This window comes from Molothrus aeneus, chromosome 18 (assembly GCF_037042795.1).
Source record: "Molothrus aeneus isolate 106 chromosome 18, BPBGC_Maene_1.0, whole genome shotgun sequence".
Taxonomy (NCBI): domain Eukaryota; kingdom Metazoa; phylum Chordata; class Aves; order Passeriformes; family Icteridae; genus Molothrus; species Molothrus aeneus.
Genome location: NC_089663.1, coordinates 2,220,468 through 2,235,955, shown reverse-complemented (window position 1 = coordinate 2,235,955; position 15,488 = coordinate 2,220,468). Strand labels below are relative to the sequence as shown.

The 15,488-nt window shown below is 51.1% G+C and overlaps 1 protein-coding gene across 2 annotated transcripts; it reads left to right on the top strand.

Annotated features, from left to right (window-relative positions):
- Positions 1-7,901: 7,901 nt before the first annotated feature.
- On the top strand, positions 7,902-12,649 carry DERL3 (derlin 3). Of its 2 annotated transcripts, none has more exons than XM_066562464.1 (7): positions 7,902-8,031; positions 8,147-8,209; positions 8,844-8,917; positions 9,348-9,441; positions 11,130-11,325; positions 11,783-11,873; positions 12,440-12,649. In XM_066562464.1, the coding sequence occupies exons 1-7, from the start codon at positions 7,939-7,941 to the stop codon at positions 12,552-12,554; spliced, it is 726 nt and encodes a 241-aa protein (XP_066418561.1). In that variant the 5' UTR covers positions 7,902-7,938; the 3' UTR covers positions 12,555-12,649. The 2 variants fall into 2 exon arrangements, with proteins under 2 accessions (XP_066418561.1, XP_066418560.1); XM_066562463.1 differs by having other exon boundaries at positions 8,144-8,209.
- The last annotated feature ends 2,839 nt before the right edge of the window (positions 12,650-15,488 follow it).

The following is a 15,488-nucleotide window of genomic DNA, read 5'->3' as shown; positions in this document are numbered from 1 at the left end:
TCACAGGTTTTCTTTAGTATTCTTTAATATTCCTTGTAGTATAGTATCTTTTTATTATAGTATAGTATAATGTATAGTTATAGTTTAATATATAGTATAGTTTAATAAAGCAATTGTTCGACCTTCTGAATCAATAGAATCAGATGCCAACCATCCCCAGACCTTGGGGGTGCTCTGCATTCAATAGTGGGAAATGGTGAACCCTTATGAATCCTAGAGATGGAGGCATATTGCACTGCCAGCAGTAACATTAAAGCTGCTGCTTCACAAAATATCTGGCCTTCAGGAGTAATCATCCTTTTAACATCCTTTCATCCTGCAGAGTGAGATTTGTGAGGACCCTGACAGGTTTCAGAGAGTTTGAAATAAGTGAAATGTTTTTAAATGCCTCTTTGTCCCTATTCAGGTTTTACTGTACCTGAACAGAAATACAAACCTGTTCCACATCACAGAGTATCTCTGGTGAATCTGTAGCCAGGGATGTGGTGCTGCATCAGCTGCAGCCACTAAGTGGCAGGATAAGTACAAAATTTGCTGTATTAGGCTCTGAATGCAGCATGCCAGCACTGTGCTGCCTGTGGCAGGGGTTGGATGGATGCTTCCAGCAGCTTCCCAAACAATAACTGGGAAACAAGCATGACTGTACCACTCAACAGGCACTGATGGAGAGCTTAGGCAGCCTGCATCAAGAACAGTCATTCATTCAAAAAGGAAACTTCTCATTCCCTCCTGCTGTCTGCTCTGAGCTTGTGCCAGCTGCCAGAGGTGAGGGAAGCGCTGGGGGTGGGCAGTGAGATGCTGGGGATGGCGGCACCGGCTGTCCCTCCCTGTTCCAGAGGGGGCATAACCTGGATGTTGCTGTGGTGAGATCTCTGTGCAGCTGGCTAGCTGGGAGCTCCAGGAAGTTGTCCTCTATCTTTTCTAGCAACAGCTGCCTCGATGAGGAGTGAAGGGATAGATTTTTTTCATCTGCACAGCATCTGTATTACTCGTGCTTTGGTGCTGAGAGATGTTCACAATTGTGTCTCTAACTGGCTTTTTGCTGCACCCTAAAAACCCCCAGCTTTCCCAAAGTTCCATCCTTGTTGTCAGAGTTTCAGAGCCGCAGTTGTAGATGAGGAACCCCTGGGGTCAGGGTCTGTCACTAGGGTACAGCCACTGCTCTGCAGTTACTCAAACTCCTGGTGCTGGAAGCCTTCACATAAACCCGGCAGCTTTCCAGCAGTACTGGGGGACCCACCACCCTCTTCCTTCAAATCCTCTTCCACTGAGCTCAAACCTGTCATAACCAGGGTGAAATCTGATGCCATGTGCATGGGAGAGGTGTTACGTGGAGGATGTGATGGCAGGGTCTGCCTGCAGTTATCTGGCTGCAGGAATAAGTGCTAATCCTGCCATTAGGAAAGCCATCAACACGTGCTCTTTGATCTGTCACGAACTGAGAGGTTCCAATGTTTTAGTGTGTTTTTACACCAGAATCGTCTGGACCAACTTCAAGGGGAGAAAAGGGGCCTCATTTCCATCTGTGAGGCTTGGATCTGCAGGATGAATTCTCCCTACAAACACTACTCTGTAAATTGCAGAAGAAATCTGGAGTGGCTCCCTGGCTGGTTGCTGACTTTCCCAAGTTCTAGCCTGGCTATTTCTGCAATCCCTTCTCACTTTCCTGTAAGGACCATCACTGTAAGATACAAAATGCCTCCATTTGCTTGTCCCGACTCTCGCAGAACTCACTCAGAATAAGAAGACAAGTAATAAGATCTGCAAACAAGCAGCTTTCTCAAGAAACATGCAGCAGGTTTGCTGATTTCATGGTGAAAACAATATTTATGTTTATTTAGTTGTTGAAATGGATTTTTCTTTGTAGGAAATGAGTGCCCTGCTGTGACACCACTATTCTCAGTTCCAGCAGCTCACTAATGTTCTTTTAAAAAACCCCACAATTTATGTAAGTTCAAGGCACTGTATAAGAACTTCAGGAAATGAGCTTCATCACAGAGGTTTCTCAGGGCAGGGACCCAGTGCTGCCAGAGCTTCTGCTACCACCCAGAGTCACTGGGACCCTTTCCAGAGCAGTGGAGATCCATGGGAGCCGAGTCCTTTGAGGACACGAGGGCTGAGCCAGCCAAGGGAACTTGCTGCTTTCCCTTGCTAGCTGGGGTTTTGGATGTCAGAAGAACAGCTGTATGTTCTGTGTGCTGGATCAGCAGTCTGCCTGTTCCTCCACCTGATAAGCACTAGGTCTTCTCTGGGAAAACTGAGAAAACACAAAATACTAGAAATAACGAAAATACCTTTTTTCCCAGTCCATTGTGAGCTGTAGGTCATGCTGTGCCTGAACTATTTATTTTCCTTCCATCTCTGTTTCAGACACTGATACAGGCAGTTAGCTGAAATTGAATGACCTCAAGGCCAGAAGGAACAAAGTCCTTGCCTGAACAAAACCTCTGTTTCTGTGTGTGAGACAAGAGCATTCAGACTCTACCAAAAGGCATCAAATGTTGCTGAATGTTCTCGTCAGAAAAGAGGAAAATGTGTGCAGCAGTGTCAGAGTGTCAGACTCATCCTGCTTTCTTATTTAACAGTCCCTTCAGACAGAGCTTTTCATCAGAGCTGTGCCCTGGCTCCTTGAGAGGCAGCTGGACTGGGACACAGAGTCCTGCCTCTGGTGAAAACCCAAGTACAAACACCTTTTCTGACTCCTTGTAGGGGTCTCCAGCAGCTGACAGCACACTCAGTTGATGTGCTGCTATTGTGAGCCTAGCACACACCTCTTTTTATAAGACACAAGCATTACTTTTTTGATTTGTTGATTTGGCCATAGTGCTTGTGAAATGGATGTTACAAAATAAAGGCCCCTGAAGGATATTCCCTACTGACAGCTGTGGGAGGTGACCTGTGGTGTAGGGGACAGATCACAAGGCAGAAGAATTTAACAAGAATTATTAAACACTGGAGAAAAATAACTGTGCAAAGAGACAGACATTTTCTTGTTTGATCTCTTCAACTCATGATCAGAAGCTGTTTTGGAAGAGGTGCTTTATTTGGATATGTGATGAGGCTCTGCTCAAGGGGATTTAAACGAGATCTTTCTCATGCCAGACAAACTGTATTTTTGAACTAAAAACCATAGGAAATAAAAATAATATTAACTGTGATTTACAGCAAACCCTGTGCAAACCACATGTCCTTGGAGGGCTGAACTCTAAGTGCTATCTTTAGTTTCTTTCTAACAAACAAACAAACTTAAAAATCCATCCAATTCTGTATGATTCACTTTCTCCTGACTTTAGCCATCACACTCCAGAGTTAGCTGATTTGGAACAAGAAATCCTTTAATGAAGGAGAAAAAAATTATATATGGCTATTACACATGGAAAAGTAAACATTTCAAGTGCCTCAACAGTTATGATTACACAGCTTATCTATGCACAGTGGGTTCATGGAGCTCTTGGCCCCTCTTGTCCATGCCACCAAGGACTGAGTTTGGGGGCTGAAATAACCTTCCAGAAAGATCCTGGCTGGTGTGCCTCACTTGTTCCTGCTGCCAGGGCATCAGGCACATGGAGACCTCTTCTACACCAAGGCTACCAGGGGTCTCATGTCCTGGGGAGCGCTGTGGGTGAGACCTTGAACACAACAGCTCTGAGACACCAGGGTCTCATACCCTGCTGGGGGAGTCTCTCACAGTGGGTGTGGGGGTTGCTCTGTTTTCAGATGAAGGAAAGATCCGGGACTGTGAGCAGGGGATGGAGCACTACCCAAGCAAGGTCTTGGGGTTATGTGGCCAGGGAGTGAATGCTGTCCCTGAGAACCCCAGAGCCCAGCTGGAGGAGATGCCTGTGCATCACCAGGCCAGGCATGACTGGTCACAGCAGGACACGTTACAAAACATCATCAGATGAAGTTACAAACAAAACACCAATGCCGTGGAAGAGCAGAGGGCACAGGCAGGGCTGGACACTCACAAGTGCGTGCCTGGGGCTGTTTTCCTGCCCCATCAGCTGCGGGCGGGGTGAGCGCCCTGCCAGGGGCGCCAGTGCTCGTTAGGGCCTGTGCTGACACGGCACAGCTCCTTTCATCCTACGAGCCCGGGACTGCTGTGCTGGGCAAAATGGGAGCTGCTGCCTTTAAACAAAGCAGCTGTTTATCCTTGAAACAATTAGAGACGGCAGTCAGATCTTGAACTCGTTACTGAGCCCAAAACAATTATGATAAAAACAAGTTCCAGATGGGCTCAAAAGGAGTTGTTTTTGTCTTTACTGAATTAGAATGGATTCCATGTCTTCAAGTTCCTCTGGTATTTATGGACAGGAAACATGAATTACACACAATAATTTACTACAAACAAAAGAGATGACCGCTGCAACAGCCCATTTATCTTTGCTCATGTGCCTTCTTGAGGTTTATGTGCTGTTTAACTCATGGGGAGAGTTAATAGCATTTTTCTGTTTTCTAACTTTGCAGTTTTGTTTTGCAGAAACTGAGAGGGGAAACTTGAATTTATGCTGCAGGTTACTATCACTGGGCCTGCAGATGCACAATGGATGAATATTGTCTGGCAAAGAGATACCATCATGTTTCAGTTCTTCCTTTGAAGGACTTGTGCAAAGGTTACAGTTGGGAGTCCTTCTAACTAGGTCTTCTGGCTGCTCCAAGAGCATGCAGACAAAAACCTTTTTCAAAGCCTGTCCAAAATGGACTGAAGTCTGAGCATCACACATATTTGTGTGGAAACTTGGAATTTCTGACATCTTGGGTTTTGAAGCTGATGCTGCACATTGACAGCAATTGAGCTGATCCCAAAAGGAAGGGGAGCCCAGCAGATGGCAGGAAGCAATGGCACATCACTGTGCTACATCTGCTTGGAGTCCCCAGGCAGGGCAGGACAAGGCAGCAGGAAATCAGTGAAAAATCTCCTGGGTGGTGTTTTTCTGGCAGTCCCTCTTACCTTCTTGCAGCTGAGACAAAGACTTTGGCTTTGTTGTTTTTTTCAGGCTTTTAGTTAGATTTTGTGATTTTATAAAAGGCCACATATCAGCATCACTGTGAAGGGGTGTGTGTGTGTGAACCCAAACATGTGCCTGTGCTGATGGGAACTTGTGGAAGGCCATAACTCCAAAAACCCATGAAATGTGACACTGGTTGTAATAAAGACTAAAGCTGCCCTGGGTGCACTGTAGTGCATGAAGTCAGCTTGGCTGAGCTCCCAAGGGACTGAGATCATGGGCAGAAAGCAGCCTGGGAACTCAGGGTGACACTGAGATTTGTTTGGCCTCTCCCAGTGGGAGCTGCTGAGCTTCCCAATGCATTTCATCACTTCTCTCCCTTCCCCCATAAACCTTAGGAAAGAGGCCTTAAGTAGAAGCCTGGACAAATGGAATACTCGAGTTTTGGCTAGAAAAGAAGGGAAAAGAAAAAAAAATTGAGAAACTGATTATTACTTTTTATGCAATGCCTAATTTGCACATAGTCTTTCACAGAGAGTGAGTGGGATTGATTATTTGGATTCCCATCTCTGTGGAGCTAGGGAGGGCCTCCTTGTAGCACAGAGGCTCCCAATATTCATCTCCCAGCCTTGGTTCAAATAAGGAAGGGGCAGGAATCATGGTGCTTGAATTCAGCTTCTGTCTGGTGTGCATAAGCAGGAAGAGCAGATAGGAAACCTCTAATTCCCCACCCAAAGGAACAGGACACTGATCCATTTATTGACTCTCAGTTCTTCAATTCAGTTGCCCATTCTGCTGCTGGGTTGGCAGCTCTGTGGCATGCTGGAGAGCTGAGCTGCAGCAGTGCAGCATTTGGGCTGAAACAGCCACATGAATAAGGACAGCCCTTTGCAGAGCTCCTGGCTCGATGAATTTCCCTGCAAGCTCAGCTCTTCTCAACTGCCAGAGCTCTCACATCCATCCCAGCTCCCACCAAAACCTGTGCCCACACAGCCAAGACTATTGACATTGCTGCAGTTTGGGGTGCAAGTTCCTCGCTCAGCTCCGTCCCCAGCATCCCTAAAGCAGCTCCTCCTTCTCCCCCAGCCCCATCAGAGGCGCTCTCAGCACCCCAGTGCCCAGGGCACTCAGGAGCCCATTCTCAGCTCTGACAAACCCCACTGGTCTCTTGTGTTCCCCCCTTTCTCCCCCATTATGTTGCTTTAACCTCATGTCCCATCATCTTCCATCTGGGTTTTGTATTTCATCAAAGGGCAGTCAGGATGGAGGTGGTGGAGGACACAAAGACTCCCTTCCCCCTCGGTAATTTCATTTCCCATTAACTGAGGGTTTAAAGGGAACTCTCAGGCCTCATTAAGGCTCTGATGACAGCTTAACCCTCTGCAGCACAAACCAAACACCAAGCCCGTTCCTCATCTGAATCCAAGGCTGCTGTAACATTAGACCCGACTGCTGTGCAGGGCAGACAGGTCTGGGAAGCACAATCAGCAGGAGAGTGGAGGATGCCGGGTTCCTGGAGATGTGTATCAGCTGTGGCTCTCAGGAGTGCTGTCTGCATGAGACACACAGGCAGAGACAGGCTCTGCTTTCTTCTGAGGGCTGAGACAGACCCTGCTCCTCCCGAGGTCCCAGCACAGACCCTGCTCCCTCCCGAGGGCCCAGCACAGACCCTGCTCCCTCCCGAGGGCTCAGCACAGGCTCTGCTCCTCCCGAGGGCCCAGCACAGCCTCTGCTCCCTCCTGGCGGGCCAGCACAGACCCTGCTCCTCCCGAGGGCCCAGCACAGCCTCTGCTCCCTCCCGAGGGCCCAGCACAGACCCTGCTCCTCCCGAGGGCCCAGCACAGACCCTGCTCCTCCCGAGGGCCCAGCACAGCCTCTGCTCCCTCCCGAGGGCCCAGCACAGACCCTGCTCCTCCCGAGGGCCCAGCACAGACCCTGCTCCTCCCGAGGGCCCAGCACAGCCTCTGCTCCCTCCCGAGGGCCCAGCACAGACCCTGCGCCTCCCGAGGGCCCAGCACAGCCTCTGCTCCCTCCCGAGGGCCCAGCACAGACCCTGCTCCTCCCGAGGGCCCAGCACAGCCTCTGCTCCCTCCTGACGGGCCAGCACAGCCTCTGCTCCCTCCCGAGGGCCCAGCACAGACCCTGCTCCTCCCGAGGGCCCAGCACAGCCTCTGCTCCCTCCTGACGGGCCAGCACAGCCTCTCCTCCCTCCTGAGGGCTGCGTGCAGTGCTGCTGCCGTTCCCCGGGTCTCCTCAGCACCCGGTGGCACCACACATCCACACATCTCTGGGTTTCTTCCAGCGATCTCGCACAGCTTGGGGAAGCGCCTCACTGCTCCATCAGGAGCATGCTCTCCCAGCAGGAATTACTGAAAACCCCAAGCCCTTCGTGCCTTAGTGAATACAAGACCCTTCTGATCAACCAAGCAAGCGGCAAAACACCCGGGCTGGAGCAGCGGCACCGCTGCCCTTCTCCCAGCGAGCTCCTCTCCCTCCGAGCCAGCAGGGGAACACCGCGTTGAGAACCGCCGGCTCTCGGGGACACTGCGAGGCCGCCACTGAGCGCACCGCGGCTCCCTCGGCCGCGGCAGGAACCGGGCGGACGCTTCTCCAGCCGGGCAGGTCAGTGTCACTGTCCCAGGACCCGGGGCACAGCCCCGCGCCTGGCGTGCCGCCTAAGCCCGAGTGCTCCGCCGTGCTCTGCCCCTCAACCGCCCGCGCCCCGCCCGCGCCCCGCCCGCGCCCCACCCGCGCCCCACCCGTGCCCCGCCCGTGCCCCGCCCGCTCCCGGCGCTGCCGCTGCCGCGGGGCGGGGCCGCTCCGGGTTGGCGGCGGCGCGGGCCGGGGCCATGAGGCGCTCTCCCATTGGCTGAAGGGCGCCGCCTGTCGCGCGGGGATTGGCCGGGCGCTCCCCGCGGGGGCGGGGCGTGCGGCGGAGCGGGGAGGGGGCGTTAAAGGCGCCGCGTCGGGCAGGCGGAGCGGCGCGGCCATGGCGTACCAGGGCTTCGCGCAGGAGTACCTGGGCATGCCGGCCGTGACCCGCGCCTACACCACCGCCTGTGTGCTCACCACCGCCGCCGTGGTGAGCGGGGGCCGCGCCGGGGGGCGGGGGGCCGTGGGGCGGGGGCCGGGGCCGGGGCCGGGGCTGGCCGAGGGCAGCGGGTGATGGCAGCTGCTCTGCCTGTCTCCCACAGCAGCTGGAGTTCATCACCCCCTTCCAGCTGTACTTCAACCCCGACCTCATCTTCAGGAAGTTCCAGGTGAGGCCTCGCTCGGGCCGTGGGGCCCGCTGTGCCCCTGCCAGCGAGGGGCGGCTGTGCCCGCGGGGGCCCTGGGTGTCCCGCTCCGCTGGGGGGCCGGGCACTGCTGTGTCATCCCCAGGGGCCCCTGTCCCACTGCTCCAGCCTTCCCTGAGCGCTGCGAGCCGGGCCAGCCACACTGCGTCCCTTTTCGTCACGGGCACCTGCGTGGGGACAACTCCTTCCAGCCTTTCCCTGCCACACACCACCTTGGCTTTCCCTTGACTCAAACCCCATCTGTTACACCGTGTGTGGCTGCTGCTGTTGGGCTGGTTGGAGGTCTTTACTGTAGAGAGGCATGGAAATTAATTAATTTGGCTCTGGGTGCTGAATTGTGGCTGTTTATCTTCTCTAGAAAAGTAGAGAAATCTTCTTTTCCATGTCTGGAAAGGTGAGACAATCTGATGTACCAGAGTACCATGTGAGGAGGTCCCACTGGAGGGTGGAGCAGCTGTCTGGTGTCCTGGGGTAGTTCTGAAGGGACAGGTGCATGTCTGAGCACTCATTCCCTGTGGGCAGTGTGATGGGCTGCTCTATGTGATGAGGAGAGACCTCTGTCCACCTCCTTTTCTCTCTCCTCTCTCTTCTCTTTCAGATATGGAGGCTGATCACCAACTTCCTCTTTTTTGGGCCCCTGGGATTCAGTTTCTTTTTCAACATGATATTTCTGTATCCTTTGGTCTCAGTGAAGTTTTCTGCTCCCATTTTGGCTTAGATGCAACTCTCCCCATCCATCTTCCTCCCCAGCATGGCTTGCCTTGGCAGCACTCTAGGGCTGTGGGTTCTTCCCTTGGCTCTTTTGAATTGAAGCCCCTCCATCTGTGCTTGCTGCAGGGCAGACCCTGCCTAGAGGGAAGCTGGCAGTGCTGCTGCTGTGGCTCTTGCTGGAGCACAGTGCCCATTCCGGGGGTGAGCTCTGGCTGAAGCACAGCAGGGGCCTCTCTCTGTCCGTGGGGTCAGTGGGGTGAGGTGAAGTTTGCACTGTTCTGCTCTGGGCTGAGCTTGCAGCAGCTTGTTGCTGGGCAGTCCTGCCGTGGGCACAGGGTGGCCAGCTGTTAATTTCCTATACTGCAACCCCTCCCTTCTCTCCTGCCCTCAGGTACAGGTACTGCCGCATGCTGGAAGAAGGCTCCTTCCGTGGAAGGACGGCTGACTTTGTCTTCATGTTCCTCTTTGGAGGGTTTCTCATGACAGTATCCTTTTGAGCTGGATGAGGCTCCTTGGTGTCTCTGACATGCTGTGGATAGTGTAGGGCTTGCCTGCTACCTCTGTGTCCAGGTGTGCTGTGGAGTAGGTCTTGGTGCTTCATTAATTGTTTTACCAATGTAAGGTCCATGCCAATAGGAGTAGGTGACAGTCTGTGATACATTGTGTAATTGGTTTTAATCAGCTGGATGTCACTGGGGCCAAGTACAAAAAATCACACTTGATAATCTTAACAAAATTACAAATACAAAAATTAGAATGATTTCTGCTAGACAAAATAACATCATTGTTATCACTTTCACAGCAGTACAAGCAGTTCTCAGGCACACACAACCTTTACCAGTATATATAAGCACAGATTTCTGATCAGTGACTGGATGAATTTCAAAGTGGCAAATACTCTGTTGAGTGTGTAGACACACATCTTGGGCATTAATAGTATTGCTTTCACAAATGCCTGCTGAGCAGCACAGCTGCTTCATGAACCTTCTTGGTGCCCCAGGCCTGCCAGGCCTGTGCTCTGAGAGCTGGGAGAGCTCTGCTGAGCAGGTGCTGCAGGGACACTTCTGGCTCTATGGTACAGCTTGTGCTCCCCATCTTTGCCACCCTTGGCTTGGCCAGTGCCTCACCCAGCGTGCTTGGAGGAGAGGAACCTGCCTGAGGTTGTGCTGCTTCTGCAGAAGTGCTGAAGCCCCTGGCAGGGGCTGGGCTGCCTCATCCCTGAAGGACACGTGGCAGAGTGCTTGGGAGGCTCAGCCTGAATGGAGGCCACGTGTTCTGCTGCAGGAACTGTCCAGCTGTGCCAGGGCCACTGACTGAGCTCTGGTGAGTGCAGGGCTGGGACTGCATGAGGCTGGCTCAGGACAAAGGCAAGAACATGGAGCCATGAGGACAAGGAGTGGTTTCCCACATACTCAGCACATGTGAGCCCAGAGCTTGCAGCCTGTCAGTAAATGGAGGTACCATCACACAGTTCTTAAGTTCTTTTCACAACACAGTAATCTGATGGTGAAATTTATTTCCCTCCCAAGCATAAACCTTCTCTGAATATCTTCTGCTGTCCTATGCAGATGGCTCAGAGCTCTGCTGTCCCCATGGAGCTCTGCATGAAGCTGTGTGAGCCATTAGAATCCAGGTGGCTGCAGCAGCCATGTGCTTGGCTAGATGTGGATTTGGAGTCCAACTACAACAAGGGCAGGGGAAATTTTTGCCTTTCTCTGTCTCCTCTGTGCTCTGAAGAAGAGGACTGTGAATTCCAAGAGCCATCTCACTGCTGAACTTCTTCTGTAGCAGGCAGATACTGGATGTGAGCTAGCTGTTAAGATATGCCACTGTCCCAAGTGCTGTAAGAATGTGAAAGCCCTTCTTTGAGGGTCCTTTTGATGTTCATTTTGCAAAGGTGACTATAGAGCTTCCTGGTCTCTGGTGGTTGTAGACATCAGCTTAAGGAGTGAGCAATCTGCATGTGAACTTGTTCTGGGGTGGCATGGAGGGAGATGTGTGTGGGGACAGTGGTGGTCAGTATATCTCAGCCAGGAAAGCCTTGGTGACATGGGCAATGTCTGGGAATGCTGAGCAGCTGTCTCTGGTTTGGCTTTCCTGTCCCAAAGCATTCTGTGCTGCCTGGAGGTGTGCACAGGGTGGGGAGGTTTTTCCTTGACTCGGTAGTTCCCAGCTGTTTGGGCTCTTTGCCAGCCTGTTTTTCCTGGGCCAGGCTTTCACCATCATGCTGGTGTACGTGTGGAGTCGCAGGAACCCTTACATCCGCATGAACTTCTTTGGGCTTCTTAACTTCCAAGCCCCCTTCCTGCCCTGGGTCCTGATGGGATTCTCTCTGCTCCTGGGCAACTCCATCATCATTGATCTGCTGGGTAAGTCAGAGCTGCTGGCTGATGGCAATAAGGCCACCTTGCAGCCCCAGTGGTCAGTCCTCAGAGGTGCTGCTGGGACACTGGCACCTTCTCTTGGTTCCACCTGACCTGAGATGTTGGGTTTCCTAAGTGAGCTGCCTGGGTTTCTGGGTGGCTGGGCTCAGGTCTGGGCTTTTGCTTGTGACCTGCTTTTTGGTGTGTGTGTGTGTGTCTGTGGTGGTAGAAGCTGGGTATGGTGAGCTCTGACACTGCTGTGTGTGGTCTCCTGGGTGTGTGATGCTGCCCTCAGGCTAATGGGCTCCCTGCCTGCTGATCACAGCAGCCTGCAGCATCCCTGGCTCTGGAGGGAGCTGCATGTGGGCACAGCTGGGGGATTCTTAGAGTTTGGCCCAGCAGCTCTGGTTCAGCTGGCAAAGGAGTTGCTGTTTTGCCTGACCTTGGTGGCATCTCTCCCCAGGGATTGCAGTGGGTCATATCTATTATTTCTTGGAAGATGTTTTCCCCAATCAGCCTGGAGGAAAGAAGCTGCTGTTAACCCCGAGCTTTCTGTAAGTAAAGTTGATTCTTTCTGGGCTTTACTGTGGGCTTTCCCAACCTGATCACTTCCAGAGCAAACTGTGACCATAAGAAGCAATTGCCTGCTGCCAGCACCTCAGCTCCACAGCTATTGCAATTAAATACCATCACACTGCAACACACAGGTCATGGATTGCTGCATTATTTGCACATTATATACACCTGTACAGGGCCCATGCAGCAGCAGCTGCTACATGCAGCTTTGCTGGTAGAACTAGAGTCTGCTTACTGCTTGTGGAAATGCTGGATGGAGGCAGGATTTTTTTCTGATGTATTTTCATAGTTTAAGAAAGCAGAGTTTGTTCTGCTTTGTGCACTGACAATCAACTCTGACCTGGTGATAAGGAAGGAGGCACTGTCATCACTGTGTGTTGAGCTGAGCAAAAGAATGGTTGGTGATGGTGCAATGGGCCGGTGGCTGTGGCTGACAGCCAAGCCCCACAGAGGGTCAGGGTGTTCCTAGGAGGGCTGGGGGTTTGGCATCCTCAGCTCAGTCTCCTAACCTGCCTGCCTGCTGGGTGGGCATGTCCCTTGCCAGGAAGATGGTTTTTGACACACCTGAAGAGGATCCCAATTACAACCCTCTCCCTGAGGATCGTCCAGAACACCTGCCTAGAGACCAAGACCAACACGAGCAGCAGCAGCCACAGTAGCATGGGGGACTTCTTCATGTGGCCAGACTCCTCCCTCCTGGCTGGACTTTGGCTGTGGCCCAGAGATCCTTCTGGAATAACAGCAGTTGCCATTCCGATGTGTAGTGTGTCGCTGTTTGTGTGGGTAACCCATCTTCCCCTTGTACAAAGTGGATCCACAGAGCTTTGCACACAGGAACTCCTGAATGCTTACAGAGGTGTTCTAGGGACAGGGCTGAAGCTGTGCTGGCTCCTCAGTTCCCTGGTGTGGAATAACTATCAAATGGGGTGTTAAACCAGTTCTTCCTTCTGCTGTCAATGACTTGCTGTGTGCCAGGTCACTCTTGCCCTCTGTACAAAGGTGCACCTGGCCCTCACTCTTGTGAGACCTCTTTGTGGGCTTTCAATGAAGTAGTTCTGTACCATGGTAGAATGCAGCTCAGCCTCTTTCTTTCCTTTATGTCCCCCACTCCTTTTCTGGTAGTTGTTTCCAAAGAGTCTTTACATTAAAGTCTTTATTTTTCAGTTGTGTGTCCATTTCTGCCAGGGGCAGAGGCAGCAATTCATCAGCAATTTGCTCATAACTGCCAGGTTTGGGATTTTCTTTTCTGGTGGGCAAGGCTGGCAGATGTCCCTTCCCTCTTCTCTCAGCAGGGCTGCAGAGCATGAGGAGTGTGGGGGATGTCTAACTGGATAAAGGGGTGCCTGGGAAAGGACAAGGGGATGAGCTGGACACTTGATCGAGGCAGTGGCTGGAAGCAGCACTTGACACTGGCAATAAAAACTATCTGCACCTGCAGTGGCATTCCACTCTTGTTGAATTTTTTAGTTCTGAAACTTAAACATCTGAGTTTCAGGGGAAAAGGAAACAAGCTCATCCCTGCCCTGACACCTGTATGAAATGGATCTGATCACTCTTGCTAGCACAGTACCTACTGCCTGTACCCAACCTCAAAGGAGTCTGCTCACATGGTATCTTACAGCAGCTCACTCCTAACAGTGCTGGCTGCTCAGACCTGCCAACCACCACCAAACTATGAAATGGGAGTAACCAGCATCTGCTTCAGCACACACACAAACCCCCACACATACCAGCTCCCCCTCCCCTGTAGTCTTCCAATAAAACACTTTATCAAAGATCAGACCTGATTTGAACACGCTCTTGCTGCACTTATCCTTCCCTCTGCAAAGAGGCTGAGAGGCCTGTACAGGTGCTAATTTGTTCTATAGATACAGTGGCACTAAGGGTAATGATAACAGAGCTGGGCTTTCAGGCCCTAGAAGGAGTTGGTCTGTGAAGTCTTCAGATGTTCTGGTTTAAATTGCTTGAGATGGGGCTTTGAAATGTAACAGTTGGACTGTGCTTTTAGGTGGGGTACCAGATTAACCCAAGGAATTGTGATTGCAGAGCAAGAAAGCTGCTCCTGGCTGTTCCCCAGTAGTCCTAATGCTACATAAAGAAAGCTGGCTGAAGTTCCCATCTTTCTGGACTTGGTCCTTGACTGTCCTGCTGTGTCCCTGCTGCTTTGAGGAACAATTTGTGCAACCTCTCTGGCCTTGAGAAGCAGAGAGGTGCTGCAGTCCTTGTGTGCCTGCACCTCATTGTGAACTTGGGGATTAGTAATCACTAACTTCACTTAGCAATTAAAAAAACTGCAGCACAGATGCTAATTTACAGCAGTTTCACACTTATTTTAGTCAAATTCCCTGAAGAGGCTGCTGGCAGAAGTCCCCAGTCATATAACAAAGGAAGGCTCAAGTGTTCTCAAGAAGGCTCAGAGTTTTTATGTCCATGAGCCAAAACATGTTTTACATGGGAGGCTAAGATGAAGCAGCAATCCCAGCCAGGGTTTGTCTTCCTTGCTCAAATAACCTTTCAACCTCTCTAATATGAAGTCATGCATGGAGTACCACTCTGGGACAGGAGCCTAGGATAAGACTGAATAATATTCTTACTAAATTGCAAGTTTTCAGTTTCTGCAGACTAACATCTGGAAAAAGTTCCCTCCCACCCAGGAATCAGAACTGTCTCTGTTATTACTCAAGTCTAAACATGATAAATTAAGACCAGAAAATGTTTTTTGACTGTGCTAGCAGGGTGGTTGGATCAGCAAGAATCATAAAACCTATGGCTTTATCATAAAGAGCTGAAAATAACTGTCAGGCTGCCAGCAAAATCTGCCTTGCTTGCAAGACTCATCAGTTCTGGCAGTGAATGGTAGGAACTCTATCAAAGAGATGGGGTACCTCAACAGCAAGATAGATTCTAATTAGTTTGTAAGCAAGCTTGGATTTTTCTTTAAATCTCACTTCAATAGATTTTGGTTTTAAACTCCCTAGAGAAAGACAGGTTGTTTCTTGGCTTGCAAAATCCTGACACTGCAGTGCTAAGGGCATTCATAACACCCACTTTGCTTTGAGTGCTCTGTGCAGTGCAGCTGGCAGTGTTTGTGCTGGCAGTGACCACAGCAAAGGCACTGGCTGCAGAGAAGCTTCAGTCTCAGTGACTGGAGGCTTCACCTGCTGTACCAGTGCAGAGCCTGTGCTGTTTCCAGATGCAGTCTTCACAAAAACCAGGGCTGACCACACACCAGGCTGACATCTGACAGAAATGACTCTCAAATCTGTGATTTCAGTTAAACTGTTTTACCTTGTTGAGTAAACCAGCTGAACCCCCCCGAGGTCATTACAGACTGTGCCAAGTCTGGTAACAGACCAATCCTTAGAGAATTGTGTGCTGCTTCTAGTTCTAAATCTCCTCCTCACTTTCCCCTGCACCAAAAGGTTTTTGTGCTGTTGCACCTGTTGAATTAAAGCACCCAAGAAAAGTGAATGCCTGTGAGTGTTCAGCACAGTACCCAAAAGCATTAATATTAGGCCCTGGCACCCTCAGTTACCAGAACTGCACAAAACATGGTGACATTCACTGTTCATGCAAACTGACTGAACTCAGCC

Bases quoted from the DNA above. Each gene is read 5' to 3' on its own strand.
- DERL3 (XM_066562463.1), top strand. From the start codon at position 7,939: ATGGCGTACCAGGGCTTCGCGCAGGAGTACCTGGGCATGCCGGCCGTG. The intron at 8,210-8,843 runs GTGAGGCCTCGC...CTTCTCTTTCAG, and splicing joins TCATCTTCAGGAAGTTCCAG to ATATGGAGGCTGATCACCAA. The intron at 8,918-9,347 runs GTATCCTTTGGT...TCCTGCCCTCAG, and splicing joins TTTTTCAACATGATATTTCT to GTACAGGTACTGCCGCATGC.